We start from the raw sequence: 24,704 nt of genomic DNA, 5'->3' as shown, positions 1-24,704 counted from the left end.
CGCAGCTGACTGACGTCGAGGGGCCGCAAATGCACCGCGCTTACAGCAATTCCAGCTATGCTTTGGTTTCTCACCCAATCGCCAAAGCCTATCTGGATTGTGGTCTCGACGTCTGACCAGAGCTGAGCAGCAGAGAACCGATGAAGAAAAGCCCGATTGGATCCTTTTTTCTTAAAGAAAATTTTATTAACTCTTATCATTACATCAAGATGATATAAATAAATAAGAGTATATCTCTGATTTTTGCATAGCTCAAATACACATAAATTGTATCTAGGTGAATAGTATCAATGGGTGGTGGATCATTTTTAAAAGCCTGACTGCCTGAGCATGTTTGCTAATCACGTCCACGATCGACCATTCCCTCCTTCTTTGTTTATTCAAACAGAAAAAAAAATCGAAAAACAACGAGCTGTCTGCCATTGTTTCTCTCTGCTCTCTCACGTTGTGCAGAGTAGCTCACAGGGAGAAAAAAAGGGAAGAAACTGCTGGCGGGAACAAGGAGGTGGTTGTTAGTTGCCTTAAAAAGGAAAAAAAATCAGGTCAGTTGACAGCATCAGAAGAGAAGAGTACAAGAGGCCTTAGCCTGTCATTGTTTCTCTCACGTTGGAATCGGCAAAGCTTCTTTCTTTCCTTCTCTGCTATCTTGTTGCTGCGTCGCGTCGTCCAACTCGTCACTTCTCTCCCCTCCCCCTTCGCAGTCTCCCTCTCCTGGCAATTGGAATTTTCATGTCCTGAGCACCGCTCCTCTACGCTCTTCTTCAAGGTACATCTCCTTCAGCGTTCCAGCTTCGCATGTATTAATCCTTTCTCTTGCCTGTCTGCGCGCGAGATTCATCAGCCTCGCATTGCCGTTAGCATCTCGGGATCTCTCCTTAATTTCCAGAGTTTTTTTTTTTTGAGAGAACAATTTCGGGAGAATTTTTGGATGGGGCGGAGCTTCCTAGTGCTAGTTGATGTGCTTTGCTCTTTCCTTTGCTGCTTGATTGCGAATGGCCCCTTTGATTTCGTGTCTGGTGGTCTCGATGCGCGGGTAGGGAGCTGTGTATGAATCTACCCCAACCTGGTCGTCGCCTTTCTCTGAGATAATCTCGCTTCGCTTTGCTCCCTTTTCCAGTGTTGCTGCAGAATATTTGCTAATTTGAAGTTGTGGTTAGTTTTTATTGGCTCTGAGGTTCAGTTTTGTACATTTAACTCAACCACGATGCCTGCAAATAGATGAAAGAATAAAAACTGATGAACATCTGTCTGAAATTTCAGGTCTTTTTGAAAATAGATGAAAGAATGTCAAGTCTGAATGGCCCGTTTGATATACCGTGGCTCTGTGTTTTATCATGGAAGAAGTGAATTTTGAGATCCAATTAATCAAATTTCTTCCTAGCACATGTGCTTTGACCATCTAATTAGTTATCTGCATCTAGCTTTGGTTTATTGATTTGCGCATATGGGGCCTGGATGCTTACCTTGTAGTTTTCAGTTTTCGGGTTGATATCTGGTTTGATTCTTGTTCATTCATCTGCTATGTTCAATACAGATTTTGTTTCTAAGCGGAGTATTGCATTCTCTATCCTTTTCCCTCCTGACTTTCCCGTTTGATTCAATGACATGAGATGTGCATTGTTATAATTGTGTCTGCAAAGATCTCAGATAGATATCTACCCTTTCCCTCTACAATTGTCTTATGCCTCTGAAGTCTGAATACCGAATTATTCTTTTTTTTTCTGACCTTCCCGGTTTAATCCAGCGTTTATCATTCAATAGCAGGTATTTGAGAACTAGTTTCAAGGCATTTAGGAAAGACTGTCTTAGAGGATGTATAGGGCTAAGAGATCTGCTTCACTTAAAGTAAAGCGCCGCGTTGGGAAGTATGAGCTCGGACGCACAATTGGGGAAGGAACCTTTGCAAAGGTCCGGTTTGCAAAGAACATGGAGACCGGGGATCATGTTGCTATCAAGATCCTTGACAAGGCCAAGGTTCAGAAGCACAAATTGGTTGAACAGGTGAAGTTAAAATTTTGTGCTACTTTCCTTGATTTTCCATGCCAAGAAAAGAAACTCTGCTTTCTTACAAACGAAGTGTCCAAAAGTACATAAGAGAATTGTGTTCTTGAAAAAAAATATGATGCAACATTGATGCCACTCTAAACTCTATGGCAGATTAGGCGGGAAATTTGTACTATGAAGTTAATCCAGCACCCCAGTGTTGTTCGCCTGTATGAGGTGAAGCCTAAACTTTACATACACAAATATTTTTCGTTGTTACATTGCCTACATTAGAAATATGCACATCCAGGTCTACAGTTCATAACCATTTAGATTATTTTTGCCTTCTTTCATAACAGGTGATGGGAAGTAAAACAAGGATTTACATTGTTCTGGAATATGTAATAGGAGGAGAGCTACATGATATCATTGTTAGTACTACTGTATCATTTCTTCCTCATATTTGATCTTATTCTTTTGTCATGGAAATTTAACACATTACCAATTGCTTGAAATATCCCTGCTCTATATAGCACCTAGCTGCTTTTCTACATGACGTTTTAGTAATTTGTATCCAAATTCACAATCAGGCCACAAGTGGAAGATTGAAGGAGGACGAAGCACGCAGATACTTTCAGCAGTTGATAAATGCTGTAGACTATTGCCATAGTAGGGGCGTATACCACAGAGACTTGAAGGTGTAGTGTTGATCCTTGATTCTGTGCTTTGTTTCTATCATCGATTATGATCTGGCAAGATAGTATGAATTGACGTATTGATGTTTCTCATATGCCAGCTAGAGAATTTGTTACTTGATATTTCTGGAAACCTCAAAATTTCAGATTTTGGGTTAAGTGCTATATCTGAGCAAGTGAAGGTACTATCAGACAACAACCTGAAATATTACAGAAGTTATTGCATCTTTGTTGTTATTATGTTCACTGCATTTGTTCACTGCATTTTGCTTTTTTACGCTGCCATCTTGAACTACTTCAATGCTAATAGGCTGATGGATTACTGCATACTACATGTGGAACGCCTAACTATGTTGCTCCAGAGGTACTGTTTGCTTGTACAGCTGCTCATCTTTTGTTTTAACCAGAAATAAGTTTTTCTAATATAAATTGCTATCAAATATGTAGGTTATTGATGACAAGGGCTATGATGGTGCCCTTGCAGACCTTTGGTCATGTGGGGTAATCCTTTTTGTGCTGCTTGCTGGATATCTGCCTTTTGAGGATGACAATGTCGTATCCCTTTATAACAAGGTATATACATGAAACAACAACACCTTTAATACTAGTAACATTATAGGTTACATTTTTATTTACTCTCTGTTGACAGATCTCAGGAGCTCAGTTTACTTGTCCATCTTGGTTTTCTGCTGGAGCTAAGAGGCTGATCACCAGAATTCTCGATCCTAATCCGTCAACTGTAAGTCATCTCTGAAGTCTGAATTTGGTTAGTTAAAATGTGGATAAAACAATTTTCGTGAAGCAGAAATGATACCCTGAACTCTCCGTAGTGTGTGATTTGTTGGTGGTCTATAAGCCTACAACTACATGTCTACATTGAGTAGATCAAAATATTCACTCTTGGATTACCACTAGGAATGGAGTTCCTCTAGAATTATGAAGTACTTTTGATGGCTTGTTAGTGCCTATGTTACTTGTGGAATGCCTTCTTACTTTGTTTTCCATTTTTTCTGACCAGCGGATTACAGTTTCTCAAATACAAGAAGATCCATGGTTCAAAAAGGGCTACAAGCCACCTGTTTTTTATGAGAAATGTCAAGCTAGTTTAGATGATGTTGACGCTGCTTTTGGGGACTCAGAGGTGAAAAAATTAATCAACCAGCTTATCAATAGAAAATTACTTGCCTTTTGTGGTTGAAATAGGATGATTAAGTTGATGGTCTAATACATTTGCCAGGAACATCATGTGACAGAGGAAATGGAAGGACAGCCAGCCTCGATGAATGCATTTGAGTTGATTTCACTGAACAAGGGGCTGAATCTGGAGAATTTGTTTGAATCTGATAAGGTCAGGATATTTTCGGGACAGTTTTGAATCAGCTATATGTCTATCATATTTACTATACACATTTTCTATGAAGTACTTTGAAGCTATGCAATTGTGGCCATGAGCTCAATTTTAATAAACTCTGACAGAAGTACAAGAGAGAAACGAGATTTACATCGCAATATCCTCCAAAAGAAATCATCAATAGGATAGAAGAAGCTGCTAAGCCACTTGGGTTCGATATCCAAAAGAAAAGCTACAAGGTAATACTGAGAATCCTGTCTGTAATCTTCCTATTATCATTTTCAACTCATTTGCGCAAATTTTGAAGTAAAAGTTGAATAAATAAAACCATCTTTATCACCCCCATGACTTGAATTTTGACAACTTTTCCTCTCTCTGTTTTTTCTCCCCTGTTATTCTTTGAAGATGCGAATGGAGAACCCGAAAGCTGGAAGAAAAGGAAATCTAAACGTTGCAACTGAGGTTAGGCAAAAAAACACCCAGCAATAAAAAATATCTTTGGAAATAAAAGACAATTACTGATTGAGATACTTTCTTGTTGCATGTTTAGGTTTTCCAAGTGGCTCCATCCTTACATGTGGTTGAGCTGAAAAAGGCGAAGGGAGATACCCTGGAGTTTCAAAATGTACTAGTCTTTAAAATTTTAGCCATAAACTCAGGTTATTCAAATTATCAAGTCAGTAACCAAACTCAAATCTCTTCTTCACAGTTCTACAGAACTCTGTCGACGGAGCTGAAGGATGTCGTTTGGGTGAGCGATGATGTGGTCGAAGACAGAAGCTCCACTGCATGAAGCAGTTGCAGACTTTAGGCTTTCAGAACTTAGTGTTAGCTCTCCCTGTACATAGGTTTTGTCCGTTCCAACAGATTCGTTTGTTGCTTAGTGTATATAGGCTTAGCCATTTTAGGGCAAGGAAACAACATTGTCGCCGTCCTCTCCATTTTCATGAAGTACCGGTTCTGGTGACTAAGACCTGCTATGGATGGTCTCGAAGGAATAAAGTTGTAGATGAAACGTAGGTCATAAGGTTGGATTGTTGTAGTGAAACACTGGATATTGTATGTGGCTATCCGTATTCGTTGGTTCAATTTTCTCTGATTTTGATGTTACCTCCCTCTCACCAGGCTGTAGACAATGGTGAAACTCCAAATGGAAAGAAATGACAGGTTAGAACATCGTTATGGCATTTAGTTTCAGAATCTCAACCAGGGTTGCTTCCAAGAAGGCCTTGAGATCTCCATTCATTAGCAACGTACTCGGTTTCAGTGATCTCCATTGTTGGTAGCGGGGAGAGGACGTATTTTTGGACTGATCGGTTGTTACATGGAAAAGCTATATGCTACCTCTGCACCTTCGTTAGTTGAACAATGATTGAGTCTGGGACATTAAGGGCGCTCTGTCAATTGAGGCATTGTTGGAGTACCTCCAAATGTAGGATATTGTGGGAGAGGTTCGGCTTATTTCCGGAGTGGATGATCAGCACCGTTGGAAAGTCCCTCGTGTAAATTGCTTTGAATAGGTAAATCAATCATTTGTCCTTGGGGATCTGCCACCCTCGGCCTCCAGTGATTTTTCATCCAAGTCAGCATATGGTCGTTTCTTTGTTGGAACCATGGGGTTTGAACCATGGAAGGAAGTTTGGAAGACTTGGGCTCTACCAAGGTGTAAATTTTTCATGTGGCTGGTGATCTTGAATCAATGCTGGATGGCTGATAGGTTGGCACGTCGGGGGCTCGACCATCCCGATCGTTGTCCACTTTATGATCAAGATGATGAAACAATTCAACATCTCCTAACTTCATGTGTGTTTGCTAGGGGAGTTTGGTTCTCGGTGCTTTCACTTGTTGGATTGCAGCATGTTACTCCCAGCCAGGAAGATCATCTTTTCCATGATTGGTGGCTTAGAGCCCAACATGAAGTACCCAGACAACATCAAAAGGATTTTAATTCTCTAGTCATCTTGGTTGCCTGGTGGTTGTAGAAACATAGGAACGGATGTGTTTTTGAGGGAGCTTCGCCTAACACCTGTTCCATCTTGCAAGATGCTGAGGACGAGGCCAAGATGTGGTGTATGGCTGGTGCAAAGGGGCTAAGCAGTATCTAGCCTTAATGCATTACCATAGTCGTTGTGGTCGTGTTCTCGCTTTGTTTTGATGCTCAGATCAGTTCATTGTAACCCTGGTAGGGGCACACTTGATGTCTAGGTGTTTGTGCATCTTGGGTTGAGTGTGTATGTCTTCTTTTGTACTCGGTCCATTTTGGTCTTTTTTTCTTTCTTCTTAATATAATAATGTGCAGTTCTCTTGCGTATTCAAGCGAAAAAAAAAGCCTTGCGTTCTCTTGCCAACTAATGCATTTCCATTAGTTGGTGTCTTGGAAGTACGCTACACTGAATGTCTGAATCCATTTGTTTCAGTTGTAACTTCAGAGAATGATTTGTTCTTTTTCCAGTGGGATGCAGATGTGGATCAAACAAGTTCCATGTAGCGAGCTAACCTAGGCTATGGATAAAATGAGAGCAACAGGTTTCAAACACAACAACCATGCAGCGAACTAACTCAAGCGGCAACTTGTTTCACCAGGTTTTCTACTAGTTCCGCACCAGTATTTTCCTTGTCAGATGATTTCTCTGAATCTAAGGCATCGAGACCATCTGCAATCTTGAGGTCTTCCAGGATGCTTGAGCTCCATTCAGAAAGTTGTTTCACAGATTCATCATCTGCAAAAGAATAGGGTTAATTAGATATATGCCATTACAAATGGCATGGTTTAGAGAAATGCCATTATAAATCGCGTATTTGGAAACATACCATTACAAAAGCTCTGGAATTGGAACCGTGCCATTACCTACGTTTTCTCGCTGCCTTGCCTTGAAATCACTTGTGATCGGACAATTTTGCCCTTGGCTCAACTCCAGTCCAGGTCGTGCAGCCATGTCGCTGCTCTCCGAGGCTCTTCAGCTACGCGTGCCGGTGGCTTTGTGGTGGCAGAAGCTGGCCGGCGACCAGCGGAATCGGCCAGGGAGCTAGCAAGGAGTCCCCCGGTGGTGGCCTCATAGCTGGAGGTGGTCGGAGCTAGCTGGACCGCGGTGGCAAAGTGGCGGCGGTGGCAGTTCGTGGTGGATGCACGCATTAGGCTCATTCCTACTGAGTTTGAACGCAAGGGCGTGATCAAGATCATGGTGTGATGCGCATTGCCTTGGCCTGGGGACCAACGGTCGCCGGAGCCGTTTCGGCAGGGTGTGGGAGCGGCGAAGCCATGGCCAAAGTTGGCAAACTTTGGCTCCAGTCATGCACGCACTTGAGCGAGGAGTTGGGAGTGGCTAGGAACCTAGGTGAAGCTTACCGTGTGGTCTGCAGTGGCGTTGGAGCTCTGGTGAGGGCGACCAACAGAGAGCAGCGGTGGAAGGAAGGGGAGTTCGTCGCGGGGCCTCCACGGGTGGGGAGCCCTGCAATTGATGGCTGTGGAAGGTTAGAAAGGTGCCCTAGTGTGGGGGAACTATCCAAATAATATTCTAATTAATTACCAAGTCGATCATTTATATAATCACGACTTTAACATTAACTAGAATATCATCTCAATAGTCCCGGCACGTGTTTTGTGCATAAGATCAGAACACATGCCTTCCCAACATAAGCAATCATAACCAAGGTTAATATAGAGTGAGTAATTAAATCATATTACAAGTTCTTAACCATTTACAAGTTTAACAATTTACAACAAAAGGGATCTAGGAGGATACTAAATCTGATCAATTCCTAGCCAAAAGAGAAACTACACAGCAGAAACAAAAGCTAAAGACAGTAAAAGATTGGTGAAGCCATATGCCCTTAGGCTTCACACACCGAATAGTTGCTTACTCATGGGTGTGAAGTAGCCAAACACCGTCTCTTTCTCACCTGCAAAACCTGTATAGCAGCTGAGTACAAAGATACTTGCAAGACTTAATCCATATAGGGTACATATAAATAACCTGACTCCAAGGATTATGCATTGGACCATTATCAAGGAAAAAAGTTACAAGGATATATACGCTCATAACCTAGACACATATGTGTGAGCATCTAAACATAACCAACATACCCTTCCAAACCTGTAGCTACCAACCTGCACATACATGTAAATGTAACTATAGTAATACATCAATAGCCAGTCATCAACATTACCTAACATACCATCCATACCACCATCCCACATTCGTAAGTCTACGACCAATACAAATGGACAGAAGTATGCTCATGACCGAGAACGCGGTAATTCGAATTATTTTTACACCCTGCAGAGGGTACTCCTTTACCTACACGACTCGAGGACCATACGGCTCATGTGTCCACACAGATCCACGAGAGGAGGTACTCGTGTCAAACTTTCCCAATAAGCTCCAACCGTTTGATCATGCGCTGATAGGTGCGGGGGTCATCTAGAACTACTCCCGGAGCAAACTAGATACCCCTACAACCTACAAGCTCACCCGCTCACACCATCGACTCGCACACCAAAAGGCCACAGGTACAAAGATATTCAGCTTATCATTCTCATATGCGATATGTAGTAAGTACGGAAAGTGCTAAAGCTAACTGCAACGACAGACGGTGCTTAACCGATCCAAAGTGGTATATGGTATGTGGGTTCCTCTCACGAACTACCCCGAGAAACTCCTCCGAGGCAGAAGACACCCCTAACAACGCTCACATCTCGTCTTATCCTCACATCTCATCACACCAACCGATAGTGTCACTGCCAACAGTGATAGTATCACTGCCGATTCGTGTTATGAGCCAGCAGTGAAACCTTGACTATCACTACTGGCTCTAGCCACCAACCGATAGTGATGCTCGTCAAGCCAGCAGTGATAGTCAAGGTTTCACTGCCGGCTCTAGCCACAAGCCGGTAGTGATACTATCACTGTCGTCTTGTGACTAGAGCCGGCAGTGATAGTGGATGACAGATTATTTTAAAAAAATTATAATTTTTTCATACGAAGTTGGATGGAGACAAACTTTATATCAAAATTGTAGCTCTTGACGAGATCTACAACTTTGTAGCTTAAAACCTTTTCATTTGATATCATTTAGATATCCAAATAATTATTTTAAGTTTTAGACAGAATATTTTAAAATGATTGTATATGCTAATGATATCACTAATACTTCTGTGGTGGAATGGTAAGGACGTATCGTGCGAGTTGAGAGGTTCCGGGTTGGAGTGCCACGAACCGCACGCGCGCGTATTTCGCGCGAAAAATCGCGTGACTTGTGACTTATGACTTGCGACGACGTGGGGTTCCTCGTGTGTGTGTGTGTGTGTGTGTGTGTGTGTGTGTGTGTGTGTGTGTGTGTGTGTGTGTGTGTGTGTGTGTGTGTGTGTGTGTGTGTGTGTGTGTGTGTGTGTATTCAATTTTTCTGACCCAAAAAGATCGATTCGGTGTCTGACTATCACTGCCGGTTGTCACTACCAATTGAAGGCTTCAGCAAGCAGTGATAACTCCTTTTACTACCGGTCCCCGGGTCGGTAGTGATAGTCGGAGACTATCAATGCTCGTTGCCCACTACCGACTCCAAAATCGACAGTAAAACCCCTTTATGAACCGACAGTGAAGGGGTTTTTAAGTAGTGCCAGATCTTGAAACGCACTCTACGTGCACCTATTGACTTTTTTCCCCTTCAGAGAACGCCTTGAGTGATGTTGGAACATGGAGGAGGGCAGCCTTGATAGTTTCGATGTTTCTTGTTGTGTTGACTCCCATTCTATTGTGGGATGAGCTTGCGGAGGACATAGGTGTAGGGCTTGTGACTTCGTTCTGAGATACGTTGTTACTGATAGAATTAGGCCATGATGTAACTTAGTTTTTTATTGAAATGCAGTCTCGGTTGTGGAAGTGTTGTAAAGGCATGTGAGTGTGTGACATTCCCCGATTAGGTGTAGTATGTGATATTACTCGTGCAATTGTGACGAAATTGCCTTTTGTTTGGTCCGAATTGTAAGCCAATGTCTGAAAATATCGTCTGGATATGCCACAATGTGCAATTTTGAATAACATGTAACTGCTTTGACAAATTCTATGACAAGCAATTGTCAAGATTTGGGACCAAGATCGACACACCTCACAAGTTTTGATTTCAAAAAATTTGTCTTGACGGTACGAATTATGCTAGGCACGTTTGACTAGTCAAAATTAAAACACATGCGGGTCCACATGGCAGTTAGATCAATCGAATCTGCTCTTGATTTCCTTTGGTTACCTTAGAGCATCTCCAGCAGCTTTCATAAAACTCATCCCCTATATCTTCCATATAAAGATTTTTCCTAAATAATTTCTCTCCTATATCTCTTTATTCTCCAGCATATCTTCTAAATCTCCTAAACTCGTCTCCTATAGCGAAAATATGGTCCGCGTGTTAGTAGAGGTGTGGCTGGACAAGGGATGGAAGAGGACCTCTACATTTGGGGATGGGAAGGTTGGTGTAGGTGATTCCAAAAATAAATGATAGGCTAGGAGAGCTGCGAGAGGGTTTTTAGAAACAAATTTCCTACATTTAGCTATAGAAGATGTGTTAGGGGAGCTGCGAGAGGATTTTTAGGACCAAATTTCCTATATTTAGCTATAGAAGATGTGTTAGGGGAGTTGCTTGAGATGTTCTTACCTCCTCAATGGCAATGTCTCTACTTTGGCACGGTCTTCTATGGTTTCCACCAGTTGGGCTGGTTTAGGGCCAGAGGTGAAAAAGGGAGAGTAGGTCGAGCTGGCCTATTTGGAAAGAAAAGAAAATGAAAATGTCCCTGGGCCACATTTGAATTGAAGATGGTTATGGCCTGAGTGCTTTATGGTTGAAAAAGGGTTTTGAGTTTACTCAGAAATAAAAAAAAACTCAAAAATTTGAATTAAATTCGAATTTGAGCAGTCAAACAGAAAATCCAATAAACACAGAACAAAAGCAAAATGCAATATGGTAAAATTGTGCATGATTTCAAAATTGAAATTCAGTCCTAATTTGATCTAGTCTGTTCCAATTTGTTTTCCAATTTAAAAAGCTGAAACTTTTAGTGGATTTTAAATGGCCAAAAACACAGGGTGTTACACTATGTAGTGGTCGACCTCCGTATAGAACGCCCCAGGAGGAGGGATGCGCAGGTGCACGAACCTGACAATGTGCCTACAGAAAACATAGACGGGAAGAATATTATGAAAACGGAAATGAACCCAAAAAAAAGGATCGACCGCTACTTGACTAAATAATAATAGTGCACTACAAAATACTAGCAAAACAGTAAAAACATGATGCGAGGTCAAGGGTTGTTCACTTCATTGGTCCTTTCTCGATGTTGTTTTGTAAAGGAAGTGACGAGGTTATGAATGATTGGGACCAAATCATCTTGGATGCCCAAATTCCTTCCTTTCCAAACGAACGGCCCATGAAATCCACCACGTTTTGCTCACGAACGGCCCATTTAGTCCACCACGTTTTGCTCACGAACGGCCCATGAGGTCCGCCGCTCAATTCCATATCTCAGCCGCCGCTTCTGCCTCCGCCGCCTTTCACCTCGCTCGACGCAGCCACCTCTTAGTCTCGCCTTCGCCGAACACATTCCGTTACTGAGCTCAGTTTGGTTGTGACTTTTGTTGTTTCCCGGCGGACCATCTTCGACTTGGAGGTGCGGTGCGTACATGTGATTTCCTCGTCTTTTTATTTCTTGCGCTCGATTCAGATTCGGATATTAGGATTTGTCGAGTTGAATTGCAGTAGGAGTAGGATTGGGGCTGATTGATTTTTATTTGTATAACGGATTCGAATTCGAACTCGAATTGCAGGGATCAAGTGTCAGCGGCAGCGTCTTTACAAGAGCAAAGGGCAGCGTCAAGTTTTTTGTGCGCAGGGTGGTGAGTAGAGAAGAAGAAAGCGACGAGCAAGGATGCCAAAGCGGCGGTCCGGTGAGCGTGACGGTGGCCTTACTGCAAAGCGTCGGCGGCAGCACCTTTACCTTGTGGTTGATGACTGGTTGTGGGGACACAGCATCCGCAAGGTAGATCTGTCTTCCGGCTCTAAGTCCGGCAACAGCGCGGAGCTGCCGGATGCCTTCTCAGGCGAACGCTCCGAGCAGCAACTGCCTCCGCCTTTCTTCCGCTTAGAGGCTGAGCCCCGGTTTCCGGAATACATCACGGCTGCCTTTGGCACAAAGATCATTGCCATGCCTCCTCCCAAGATGGGCGTGCCGGGGATTCATCCCCTGATGAAGTGTGGCATAGCCTCCGTCGTCGACGTCCGCACAAGGTGCTTCACCTTCGGCCCTCAGCCCAAGGTGGATCTGCTCTGCCCCATTTACTTCCCCTTGGGGGACAGGTTGTTCGTTCTGTGCTCCGATTCCTTTCAGGTGCTTGAGGCGCATCCAGTACAAGAGCCTCCAGTCGGGCCGTGCTGGGCGGGTTCGTGGCGCCAGCTTCCCAAGCCTCCCTTGGAGCTCGACGATGTCTCCTCCTATGCTGTGCACCCCGATGGAAGGACCCTCTTCGTCAGCGCCAGGTGGCACTTGCCCTCTTTTGTCACCTACACTTTCGACACGGTGGAGACGCCCTTCCAATGGAAGCGACAAGGTAAGTGGAAGCTGCCCTTCACCGGCCGCGCGCATTTTGACTGGAAGCTGGAGGCCTGGGTTGGGCTTTCCGGAGATTTGCAGACTACTGGATACGTCTGCGCCTGCGATGTGGTGTCAGCCAAGTCGGATGGCAGTGGCGGCAAGTGCCCATCCTGGAAGGTCAGCAAGGAGAAGCTGTTGAGCGAGGACCCAGCTGAGAAGCACCTTGGAGCCGTCCTTGTCTACTTGGCAGGCAGAAGCAGCAAATTCTGCCTCGTGCAGTGCGTCTCTGTCGACGATGACTGCGTCGAGGAGAGGAAGTTTCGATTCACAACGTTTTCTCTCAAGTATGACAAGAATGGTGACCTGACGACTGGCAACACCCGCCGGGTTCGATACTACAAAGTGCCTGAAGAAACTTGTGGGTCTTCCCTGATTTATCCCTTGGCGTTCTGGATGTAACAACCGTGATCTGGATATCTTGTGGTGATAATATGTGCCCGATGTGGTCTGTGTGGACTCAATAAATTTAATCTAGTGCTATATAGATAATACTTAAACAATTAATTTGCACCTCTTTAGGAGTAAGTTGATTTGTTGCAGCAGCTCTTTATATGCTGAGCTCATTAAGATTTAGGGTGTTGCAACAAGAGATTTTATTTCATTTGCTTTCACGACAGAGTTTTGCTTGTCCACCGTTCACGCACTCTTTTCTGGACAGGGTTTGCTGCAGGTGCTGTCTCGAATTGTTGCCGCAATTTATCCAATGTTGCAAATTGTTATACTTCCAGATGACCGACATTCAGTGATTGACGCCGCCTCAAGGTGAACTCTCTAACCACTAGAAGCTTTTCTATGACATTTGTCAATGTAATCCAATTTGGTCCACAAACATGCACAACTTCAAATAAATGCAAAACATGTTTCAGATGACAATGACAGGCCATTGTGTAAATCAACAATGAAAAATGGGACGCCATTCCAGCTCAACTATTTCCAGCTGTGCACAAATAACATTGTTCAGGGCGGCAAAGTACGAAAGATGCAAAAGACACAATGCTCATCTCATGGTGAACCTGTGAGACTAAACTGAGTTATTGAAAGGTTGTACAGATTGAATGCAATGGGTACTGTTAGACAAATAGATATGCGTAGATACTTGATGTATCTCTCTCTCCCTCCCTCATTATGTTGCTATTGCAACAAACCCTGTAAATCCGCAGCAGTGAGCTGCTCCTGAACAGTGCTATCCGGCACATCTATAAAGAGCAGAGGGCGTCGCAGCGTTTCAGCTGCGCCAGTCCGATCCAATCCATTTGCTCCAGGTTTTCACATGGTACTAGAGCCATAACCTGATCCATCATGTCTTCCGCACAGAACTCTTCCTCCACCATGGGCTCGGCGGTGTCCAACGCCATGGCCTCCACCAATCTGGCTGCTCTGACTGCAGTCAAGCTGGCGAGCGCGAGGATCAAGGCGGCGCGGGGAGAGAGAGGCGGAGGCGGTCGGGAAGAAGAACAAGAGGCGTCGGGCGCCCGTAGGGCACACGTGGCCGAAGGGATAAAGAGGAGGAGGGGAAAAAGGCTGGGCCGGCTCGGGCCAGCCTAAAGAAAAGGGGCTCGCTTCTCTTTTTTTCTTTTCCCTTTCTTCTTCTTTCTTTTTATATGTAAGTATGCGGGGGAAATGCACAAATATACACGGTAAAATACCGTCGTACACGATGTTCACAGAGCAGATAGGAGGAATTGACAATGTGAACAATGATATATCAAATAGGATGTAGACATATCACCACTCAAAGGAACAGATCAGTACACATACAAGTATGTTCTACTGACCAAAATAACCACTGTTTAACTTAATTAGATCGTAGAAGATAAGAGATTAGAAGGTATGTTGTCATCTGAAGTTCAGTAGCATTGAAGTTCATATTGTTTCAAAGAGCACCAACATTTGCATCTGCATAATCTTGGTTGATACATGGGATTACACAAGAAAACTTTGGGAGGCAACAAACTGACGCTTGAGTGAAAACATAGGAATTCATATTATCATGACATGATATTACAGCCAGAACGCCACCGGATCCTTGAGGAGAAACTCAGTAGATCTTTTAGGTACTTTGTAGTATTGAACCCGTTGGCTCTTGCCAGTCGTCAGGTCTCCATTCTTGTCATATTTGAGAGAAAACTTAGTCAATCTAAACAGATGGCGACGCGGTCTGGGCCTGGGCGCACCTTCCTCCTCCACCATCTCGTCATCAACACAGTCATCCTCTATGTAGATGCACTGCACGAGGCAGAATCTGCTCCTGCTTCCTGAGTAGACGAGGGTGGCACCTACGTGCACCTCGTCAGGCTCCTCGCTGACCAGCCTCTCCTTGCTGAGCTTTCGCGCCGGGGCCGGGCTCTGCCCATCATCGATGACAGAGCTGGCAGCGTCGCAGGAGTAGAGGTAGCCGAAGGTGTAAGGGTCTATGGAGAGCCCAACAAAGGCGTCCAGCTCGACGTCAAAGTGACCACGGCCGGTGAACGGCAGCGTCCAGTAGCCAAGTCGTCTCCACACAAAGCACGGCGCCTCCGTGTCCAAGGTGAAGGTGGCCTTGGTGGCGCCACTCTCGGTGCTGACAAGGATGGACCGTCCATCGGGGTGCACGGCGTAGGAGGTGACGTGCTGCCTCTCGAAGGGCGGCTTCGGGAGATCGCGCCACGACCACACCGAGAACTGGCTTCTGGGTTGTTCCAGTGGCGGCAGCCAGAGCAGCTCGAAGGAGCCGGCGGCCAGAGCCAACAGCCTATCGCCGACTGGGATGTAGATGGGATGAACCGGATCTGCCTTGGGCCGAGGGCCAAAGATGATGCCCCGCAAGCCGACGTCGAGGACGGGGAAGAAGCCCGTGGACACCAAGCCCATCGTCGTCCAGGGCTCCCTGGGATGCATAGCCATGATCCTGGTGCCAAAGGCGGACGCGAAGTAGTGGGGCAACCCACGCGGCGCATCAAAGCGGAAGACAGCCGGAGACAGTCGCTGTGGCATCGCACTGTTGCCGGACTTAAAGCCGGAAGACAGATCTACCTCGCGGATGCTGTATCCCCACGACCAGTCATCAAAGACAAGGTAAAGGTGCTGCCGCTGACGCTTCGCCGTAAGGCCACCGTCACGCTCACCGGACCGCCGCTTTGGCATCCTTGTTCCTTTCTTCTTCTCTACTCACCACCCCGCACCTCCAAGTGGAAGATGGTCCGCCGGGAACCAAACTGGGCGAAGGCGAGACTAAGAGGTGGCTGCGTCGAGCGAGGTGAAACATGGGATTGGTGGCCTATAAAAAGGACCAAAGGAAACCCTAGGAAGCTGAGACAGGTCCGGTGACCGGTGGATCTCATGGGCCGTTCGTCAGGAAAGGAAGCGCTCAATTTTCTTCTCCTCCTAGCAATCTAGGCTTCGTTCGGCCGGGCGTGGATCGGCATGGATTTGAGGCCCGATCCCAGCGTGCCGTGGAATTTGCCCCGTGTGGAGCGAATCTCCGTCACCGAGATGTCCTGCTTTTTCAAGTTTGCCATCTGCATGCGGATCTGCATAATCCTCGTCCAGGCTAGTCATACCTCGCGCGAGGTGCAGAGGAAGATGACCTGCCCAAGCACCTCGTTGGAGAGCAATGACAACATACTGGTCCTGCTGCGTCCACTTCAAGGTGTTATAGTTGGTATCAGAATACAGGGGATCAAAACAAGTCTAGAAGGTCATTTAGGTCAACCAATAAAATCTGCTGAAAGCTAAGGAAAAATTTCGGCAGCATCTCTCCTGAAAGTGAAGATATAATAGGCAACAACAAACCAGACAGAACAGATATAGAATATCACACTAGCAAAATAAAAATCCTAGCAAACGAGGTACAAGCCTCGACCATACAACTATACCACCAACAAACTCACTATATACATTACAGGGCAAATGACAAAATCTAACAGGACATCAAGATTAGTCCAAGAGAGAAGGTAAACGCGCAGGCGACGTGTAGCTATCCATCCCGCAAGCGATTGACACCTTAAAAGGAACCTGGAAAGAAAGCACAGGTGAGATTCAAAAATCTCAGCAAGTGAAAGGTACTTTAACAAAAAGTTATTTAGCCACAGTTGAATGTGCTAACAATTCTAAATAGACACTAGTAATGAAACAGACCGCCAACACTAGGAGAAACAATTATGACTAAGCAAGTCCAACGATAACATTAATCATTCTAACCTTCGGTTGGTATAAGCCTTCGGAGTCGCATATATATCTATATACAAGCTAACTAAAGGAAATAAGATTTGATGCGAATAACTCATGGAATTTCATAAGAAGACATAACCATGCACATGACATGCTCTCCTCACCCTTACCCCTCATTGAATAACGTAAAGGTGTGCACCGTACCCCTCCTCGGGTGACATACGGTGCTGTACCGGTACGGTCGCGGTCAGAAGACGACGATAAACTTCCAATGCATGAGATGTATATGTAAGACATGCTTCAAGCATAACTAACATAACTCCCGGAATATGCTTGAGACTTCAAAAACAACATTGCATAAAACAATAATGAACAAGTGCAGAATGTCATATCGTGCTTACTGTACTTCATAAATCAATCATTGAGTAATTTTTTGGAAACGTAAATAACATAGTAACCAGCTCATAATCAATTATTCAGAATAGATGAATGCATTGTAATTAAAGAATGTAGACGACCCAATAAGAGGTTAAAGCGTAGCCATTCGCTACAATCACTTGCCTTTATCGACGATGAAGCCGGACACTAGTCGTGACGTGAGGTCGCACCACCTTTGGAGCGGAACCGCTAGCCGGCGAGGAAAAAAACAGCGAACTCGTGGACGGCCTCCTCCTCCTTTCTTCTTCTTCTTTTCTTCTCTCTCTCTCTCTCTCTTTTTCCTTCTTCCTTCTCTGGCTGACCGGCCAGCTGGCCCTCTCCCTGCCACTTCCTCCCCACCACACCCCCCTGCTTCCCCCCTCCCTCCACACCACCGCCCGGTCGCACTCCGGCCAGCAGCTGAGGGTTGGGCGCGGCGGCGACGGCGGGAGGCGGGGGCGCGGCATCGGCCGGGGGCAACGGCAGCCGGGGACGGCAGCGGCCGGAGGCTGCGGACGGAGGCGGTGGACGGAGGTGGCGGCGGCGGCTGCCCAGGAGCGAAGGCGATGAGTGCGGGTGGGATCGGGTGGGAGCCAATCCCACCGAACCTTATCCCCTTTTTTATTATTATTATTTTAACCAACGGTCTAAATTTATTAGACTCGCCACGAATTCACTAAGCGTCCAAACACAACGGTAGATAGCAAAACGGATTCGTCTTGACGAGATCTACGCAACCACGGTCTCCGATCGTCCGACCGAGCAACGGTTTAGAAAGTCACATCATTATTATTATTATCGGGTATTACACACCTGCATCGCGCCTCCTTCGGTGGACGTGGTCAGCATCTCATCAGGGCAAACTTCAGTACCCTCAACGAAGCCAAGAAGTTGTTGGTTTCTCAGGAACAGAAGAAAAGAGCCTTCCAGTAGAGTACTTGTTGTGAGTCAGCTTGACGCTCAGGAAGTGACTATGGGATGAACAACTAAGGCACTGAGTATGTTAGGATGGTGAAATATAACTGAGATCTCAGAATGCCATGGGAAGTGCTGATTACGATTTGGGTTCTATCTGAAGCAGTTGCCTTGTTGAACTGGAACCACTAGAAGTACGGTGGCCGAAATATGCCATCTATCTCCGACTTCCCACCAGCTGGGAAGATGCAATCAGGGAAGACCTGAAAATCAGAAAAATTATGCTCAAGTGCAAACCAAAGCGAAAGGCAAAACAATTAGATCAGATCTATGAATACAAGGCAGAACTATGTCAAATTGCTGGAAGATGGATGGATGCCATTTGCTGATCTGCTTCTTCAAGAAACTCCCACTTGTCCGGAAGCCATGCAGGCACAGCACCTTAGCTTTCTTGTCCTGCTCCATGTGCTCGATTCTCCAAAGGCCAAAGCAGAGCATGAATTCAGACAAACACAAGAAAGTTTAGACCTTAATAAGGCCAGGAGGACATGTGGTAGCTGGTACCTACCACTCAAAGGCTCCATGCTGCTCTCATCCAACAATAAATAGTTGCAACCTACCCAGCAACACAAAAAGAAAAGAATGTATTTTGCTTTAGCTAAATTTCAAATTCAATTCACAGTATGCATCTTAAACCAAACAATCTATCTCTGCAGTTCGGAATAAATTTTCACTGAAGCACAGATGGCATCTGTCAACTGAACAAAATATTATGGCAAAAGACAACAACCGGCCATCCATCAATACTGACAGTCAAAATGGAAAAAAATATAGCTACATATGGGTCCAACTGCAATCAGGACATACAGGGAAGGCAAGCATTACAGGTTCACATAAAACACAAGATCTGAAAACACAGTGGAGAGAACAACACGGCAGGAACTGTACTGTCCTTTTAGCAACTACAGCTAGTAGAACGTTCCACAGGAAGTTGATGAAATAAGAGTTGCATCTTGACTAATATGCAATGCACAATCTTCTCCTCCTTGAGATTATCGTTTGGTGGCTCACTTGGCCATCATGACCTTGACAAACTCCTCATAGTTGATCTGACCATCACCATCAACATCAGCCTCACGGATCATCTCGTCCACCTCCTCATCGGTTAGCTTTTCACCAAGATTTGTCATGACATGGCGGAGCTCGGCTGCAGAGATGAAACCGTTTTGGTCCTTGTCAAACACCCGGAAGGCCTCCTTGAGCTCTTCCTCTGAGTCAGTGTCCTTCATCTTGCGAGCCATAAGGTTGAGAAACTCTGGAAAATCAATGGTGCCGTTACCATCAGCATCGACCTCATTGATCATGTCCTGGAGCTCAGCCTCCGTTGGGTTCTGCCCCAGTGAAACAACAAAAGTCACAACCAAACTGGGCTCAGTAATGGAATGTGTTCGGCGAAGGCGAGACTAAGAGGTGGCTGCGTCGAGCGAGGTGAAAGGCGGCGGAGGCAGAGGCGGCGGCTGAGATATCGAATTGAGCGGCGGACCTCATGGGCCGTTCGTCAGGAGACGTCCTGGATTTCATGGGCCGTTCGTTAGGAAAGGAAGGAATTTGGGCATCCAAGATCGACGCCGGATCAGAGAAATCGCCTCTGAGTCGCCTTTTGTACTGTTAGGTTTCTACGGTAGTTACTGTTAGTTCTCCGATGTCTACCTTGCTTTCCTCCCTCCAGGCGATCTCCGGCGGCGGCAGCTTCAGCTCCTTTTCCGGTCAGTCTTCCTCTTATCCGAAAGGCAAAACAATTAAATCAGGTCTATGAATACAAGGCAGAACTATGTCAAATTGCTGGAAGATGGATGGATGCCATATGCTGATCTGCTTCTTCAGGAAACTCCCACTTGTCCGGAAGCCATGCAGGCACAGCACCTTAGCTTTCTTGTCCTGCTCCATGTGCTCGATTCTCCAAAGGCCAAAGCAGAGCATGAATTCAGACAAACACAAGAAAGTTTAGACCTTAATAAGGCCAGGAGGACATGTGGTAGCTGGTACCTACCACTCAAAGGCTCCATCTTGCTATCATCCAACAATAAATAGTTGCAACCTACCCAGCAACACAAAAAGAAAAGACTGTATTTTGCTTTAGCTAAATTTCAAATTCAATTCACAGTATGCATCTTAAACCAAACAATCTATCTCTGCAGTTCGGAATAAATTTTCACTGAAGCACAGATGGCATCTGTCAACTGAACAAAATATTATGGCAAAAGACAACAACCGACCATCCATCAATACTGACAGTCAAAATGGAAAAAATATAACTACATATGGGTCCAACTGCAATCAGGACATACAGGGAAGGCAAGCATTACAGGTTCACATAAAACACAAGATCTGAAAACACAGTGGAGAGAATAACACAGCAGGAACTGTACTGTCCTTTTGGCAACTACAGCTAGTAGAACGTTCCACAGGAAGTTGATGAAATAAGAGTTGCATCTTGACTAATATGCAATGCACAATCTTCTCCGCCTTGAGATTATCGTTTGGTGGCTCACTTGGCCATCATGACCTTGACAAACTCCTCATAGTTGATCTGACCATCACCATCAACATCAGCCTCACGGATCATCTCGTCCACCTCCTCATCGGTTAGCTTTTCACCAAGATTTGTCATGACATGGCGGAGCTCGGCTGCAGAGATGAAACCGTTTTGGTCCTTGTCAAACACCCGGAAGGCCTCCTTGAGCTCTTCCTCTGAATCAGTGTCCTTCATCTTGCGAGCCATAAGGTTGAGAAACTCTGGAAAATCAATGGTGCCGTTACCATCAGCATCGACCTCATTGATCATGTCCTGGAGCTCAGCCTCCGTTGGGTTCTGCCCCAGTGAACGCATGACAGTTCCCAGCTCCTTGGTTGTGATGCAACCTGTACAAGATACGCACAACCAATTTTGGGATCAATTATTGAACAGCAAACTCAAAAGATATGTAATAATTCATTACACGTCAAACTAGGGGAGAACAACTTATCAGAAAGGAATACAGCAGACAAAACCTCGCCAATGATTCCCCCCCCCAAAAAAAAAAAAAACATACAGACAGACAAACTTTGCCATACTATATGGAAACCAGGTCAGTTTCTAAGCAAATACTTTGTAACATAATATGAGTACATGGCAAAGAAAATGCAGCCAGTCAGTGCTAATTTACTGTCTTCTAACAGAAACCGGTCCAATAATATAGTTTTTCAACTTAAGTGCATAGTATGGACTATGGAGAATGGAAACAGGGTATTCACACAAAATAACGCAGTTATTAATTGAAGCTAGATCACATAATTACTTGAGCATTTTTACGGTCATTCGAAGGTTCCAAGACTGTAAAAGAGCTCTAATTATTTGCATAAACTAATTGCATAATTTTTTTTAACCCTCTCCACTCTCCAGTGAGCCTGGAGCATATAAAGCCTAAATTGGAAAAAGTGCGGTAGCGATCAAGCTGCTGCAACCTCATGAGGCTAAAAGCCCACGCTCAACAAGTACGAACTTTTCCCCAAAAAAACTCAGTTGGTCATAGGATCTCAAGAGGAGTAAGAAATTACAGGTCACTCGAAACACGCTGTGAAACACAGGATTCAAAAGGATCCAAATAAACAGAAGAGGACGAGACGCCATTGCCCGTGACAAAATGGTCAACACAGCAGATAAGCCTTCGGACCCCATCGCCAATTCTCCACTACCACTAGGCCTACAAGACAGCGACCTGATCGATTGGGCCCCCGACCCAATCCAGATCCGGGCCGGATCGGATCTACACAGAGCTACGGCAATGCCACTACGCGGTCGCTCTGACGCGTCGCGCTTGTACAACCACACCAAGATCCGAATACAGAGGAAGACGAAGAGGAGGAGGGCCAATCTTACCATCGCCGTCCTTGTCGAAGAGGCTGAAGGCCTCCTTGAACTCGGCGATCTGGTCGTCAGTGAGCTGGTCCGCCATGCGCGCGTGCTTCCCGGTGGCGGGGACGAATCGGGGCGGCGAGCGCGGGATTAAGGAAGCCGAGAAGCGGGAAGGGACGGACGCGGATGCGAGGAAGAAGACGGGGAGAGGCCGGGAGCGTTCGGCGGCGTGGCGTCCGGTGGAATTTTCCTCCCCCAGATCTATACGCGCCTCCGCTAGAAGTGGCCGTCACCTTCGGCGCACCCAATTCCCCAAACTACCCCTTGACCACTGTTTTTTCTTTTTAGATTTAGATACACTTTTTTTTTATCCAATTGCTAGATGTTGTTGGAATGATTTTTTAGTCGAATTTCTAGCCATAAGATTTACATGGAGATACTACTCACAGGCACAGGTGGGGTCTTCATCTTCTCTTGTGAGATCTGTTTGGTGGGACTGAGTCTTTTAGTTTTAGGTTTTTTTCTTCTAGTTAATGATTTTTTATTGGTTTTTTAATAAATTTTTAACTTTTTAACATACTAAAATTCAGAAAAAATAATCTCAACTAATTTTTCAGCTTTTAGTTTATTTTTCTTAAAAAATAGTTTTTCAGCTTTTTAAAAGTCAGCTTACACTTGAATTAGCTATTTGATTCGACTTCTGACTTCTGGAAAATAGAAGAAAAAAACCGAACCAAATAGATCCTTAGGATCGAAAGTTGAGGTTATGATTCAAGTTCTAACACGGCAAAGCTTAGAGAGAAAGTCGGGATGCTACACGACAAATGTCGCCTCAAGCGCGAAACGGAGAAGCAAGGTTGCAATGATGATCAGCATAGGCGCCGAGCTCCTAATAAGTTAAGAGGTAGCGTCATTATTTATCAGAACTCAAATGTCTCCCTTGGTTTCATCAACCGAATAGATATAGATCTATTGTTTTTTACATAGCCTAAGCATACAAATGTGATGAATACTTAATTAATAATGTAAGATATGACAAACCAGTTATACTACTGCCAAAAAAATATAATAGAAAAAAATATGGGACATGGAAGTGATCCTGTACATAAAATATTTGCATCCTACACGAGTTACAAATAGTATAGTTGTACCTAAGATTTAGTCTCAAATAATATTATAGGTACCTCCTTCGAGTAAAATCAATGTAGCCTGCATTTTTTTTACAGCATTCAAGTAGCAGTTAAGCTGCTTTGAACACTAATAAATAATCAATGCCAAGTACAAGATTTCTTTGTCTTGAAACAAAAGTGAAATGCAGGAATAGAAGCAAGTATTATCACTGCATCACATACAAGATAAGATGGCCAAGTGGGCATTTTGGTAACATCGGAGCTGCTCCGTTAAGGACTTTTGGGGACAATGCAAACATGTGGGGCCGTAAAAAAGCTATGGAATTTCCGAATAATGGACGGTTTGTTGACATTTTTCAAATGAGGAAAATGACGCATATAGCCTCCACGCGGTTGGAACGCGGAGTTGCCAAAATTCTTATCAGTCCCGGGACTTGTCAAAAAAGACCCCTCGTTTTGTAAGTTTTCGCATTCTGGAACTCGTCTGCTGCTCATGGGCTTTGATCTTCTATCGATTTTCCGAGATTAGGCCGAATTAGGCCCAGAAGATCATCCTCTTTTCTTGGGCATGGCAACCTTTTCCAGAAATAAAACAACGTAGATTTGTAAAATCTTCTGTTCCTGCCGGCTACCGGGTACCTTTAAGATCAGTCAGTGAGCACAAGCAGATAAATAAGCTCCCATGATTTTCAAACCAAGCATCTTTAAATGCTCTCAGTTATTCCGTCAAGATTATCGTTATCCCAAAATAATTAAGGATTAAAATCAGCTCTGGCAGCTAAATATCCCAAAAAAGACGAGAAGGATTTGCACCGCCTCTTTAGGCCATCAAAATCTACCAAGGAAAGCATGAGAGACTTGTAAACCTGAAGTGCCGAGTTCATCCATCATTGCCGGTTGCCGGCCATTTCGGTGATGAAGCTGCACTTGCCAGCAACATCGTCGGTCAGGCTATCGCTTGATGGCCTTGTACATACTTGGAGCCACCAATGGTTGAGACGCCCCAGCCCTTCTCAGTGTAAAGATGGTCGAGGACGACGTGCCTCGGCCTCGCGCAGCCTTCGTCGGAGCTCCATGAATTGAGCACGCCGAGGTAGAGCCAGGCCGGCAACTGAGGAGGCTCATTTGTAAACTCCTTTTCACCGGGAGGGAGCCTGGAAACCGTAGGTGGAGTCCAGGGAGGGCGGAGCCATGAGCTCAGATACACAGCTTAATTTCCACGCTTTCAGGAATAAAATCCTGCATGACAGAATGAACAGTACGATTATATGTAACAGGTAACTGATTTTTCACCAAGGAAGATGAGGAACGATGCAGTGATCAGTCGACTTGACATTGTGAGGCAGAAGCCATGCTCAGAGATATGATCATCTCTCCGTAACTCTATCTCCCTTTCTTACAACGTAACACTCTAAAAGTCTAAATTGGATGCTTACTTGAAAGGTGAGGCGTTGGTTCTTACAACCTCAGAATGACGAGCAGAACAAACGATGATTGTTAAAGTAACAATCATCAATGGATGGCTACAATATTA

The 24,704-nt window shown here is 44.9% G+C and overlaps 4 protein-coding genes across 10 annotated transcripts; 2 read left to right on the top strand and 2 right to left on the bottom strand.

Annotated features, from left to right (window-relative positions):
- Positions 1–5,139, top strand: LOC133891574 (CBL-interacting protein kinase 31-like). Of its 4 annotated transcripts, none has more exons than XM_062332300.1 (15): positions 1–766; positions 1,762–2,001; positions 2,158–2,220; positions 2,343–2,414; positions 2,574–2,681; positions 2,780–2,860; positions 2,989–3,042; positions 3,126–3,251; positions 3,328–3,417; positions 3,697–3,819; positions 3,916–4,026; positions 4,158–4,268; positions 4,435–4,491; positions 4,580–4,654; positions 4,739–5,139. In XM_062332300.1, exons 2-15 carry the CDS (start codon positions 1,813–1,815, stop codon positions 4,820–4,822), a joined length of 1,344 nt encoding a protein of 447 aa, XP_062188284.1. In that variant the 5' UTR covers positions 1–766; positions 1,762–1,812; the 3' UTR covers positions 4,823–5,139. The 4 variants fall into 4 exon arrangements, with proteins under 4 accessions (XP_062188284.1, XP_062188283.1, XP_062188282.1 ...); XM_062332299.1 differs by having other exon boundaries at positions 5–766; positions 1,765–2,001; positions 4,155–4,268; XM_062332298.1 differs by having other exon boundaries at positions 5–766; positions 4,155–4,268.
- A 6,400-nt stretch (positions 5,140–11,539) lies between these two features.
- Positions 11,540–14,279, top strand: LOC133890607 (uncharacterized). 4 transcript variants are annotated; one of them, XM_062331063.1, is made up of 4 exons: positions 11,540–11,683; positions 11,841–13,059; positions 13,323–13,426; positions 13,531–14,279. In XM_062331063.1, the coding sequence occupies exons 2-3, from the start codon at positions 11,942–11,944 to the stop codon at positions 13,408–13,410; spliced, it is 1,206 nt and encodes a 401-aa protein (XP_062187047.1). In that variant the 5' UTR covers positions 11,540–11,683; positions 11,841–11,941; the 3' UTR covers positions 13,411–13,426; positions 13,531–14,279. The 4 variants fall into 4 exon arrangements, with proteins under 4 accessions (XP_062187047.1, XP_062187046.1, XP_062187048.1 ...); XM_062331062.1 differs by having other exon boundaries at positions 11,540–11,688; XM_062331064.1 differs by having other exon boundaries at positions 11,540–11,698.
- Positions 14,280–18,912: 4,633 nt separating this feature from the next.
- On the bottom strand, positions 18,913–19,578 carry LOC133890610 (calmodulin-2/4-like). The gene has a single exon (XM_062331067.1). It carries the CDS (start codon positions 19,507–19,509, stop codon positions 19,213–19,215), a length of 297 nt encoding a protein of 98 aa, XP_062187051.1. The 5' UTR covers positions 19,510–19,578; the 3' UTR covers positions 18,913–19,212.
- An 868-nt stretch (positions 19,579–20,446) lies between these two features.
- On the bottom strand, positions 20,447–22,300 carry LOC133890609 (calmodulin-1). Its single transcript, XM_062331066.1, has 2 exons — positions 22,065–22,300; positions 20,447–21,067 (listed from the first exon to the last, which is right to left on the bottom strand). The coding sequence occupies exons 1-2, from the start codon at positions 22,138–22,140 to the stop codon at positions 20,694–20,696; spliced, it is 450 nt and encodes a 149-aa protein (XP_062187050.1). The 5' UTR covers positions 22,141–22,300; the 3' UTR covers positions 20,447–20,693.
- Positions 22,301–24,704: the final 2,404 nt, after the last annotated feature.

The sequence above is a fragment of the Phragmites australis genome, chromosome 14 (assembly GCF_958298935.1).
Source record: "Phragmites australis chromosome 14, lpPhrAust1.1, whole genome shotgun sequence".
In the NCBI taxonomy this organism is placed as follows: Eukaryota; Viridiplantae; Streptophyta; class Magnoliopsida; order Poales; family Poaceae; genus Phragmites; species Phragmites australis.
Note: the sequence above shows the minus strand (reverse complement) of the source record. Positions and strands in the feature narration are given on the sequence as shown.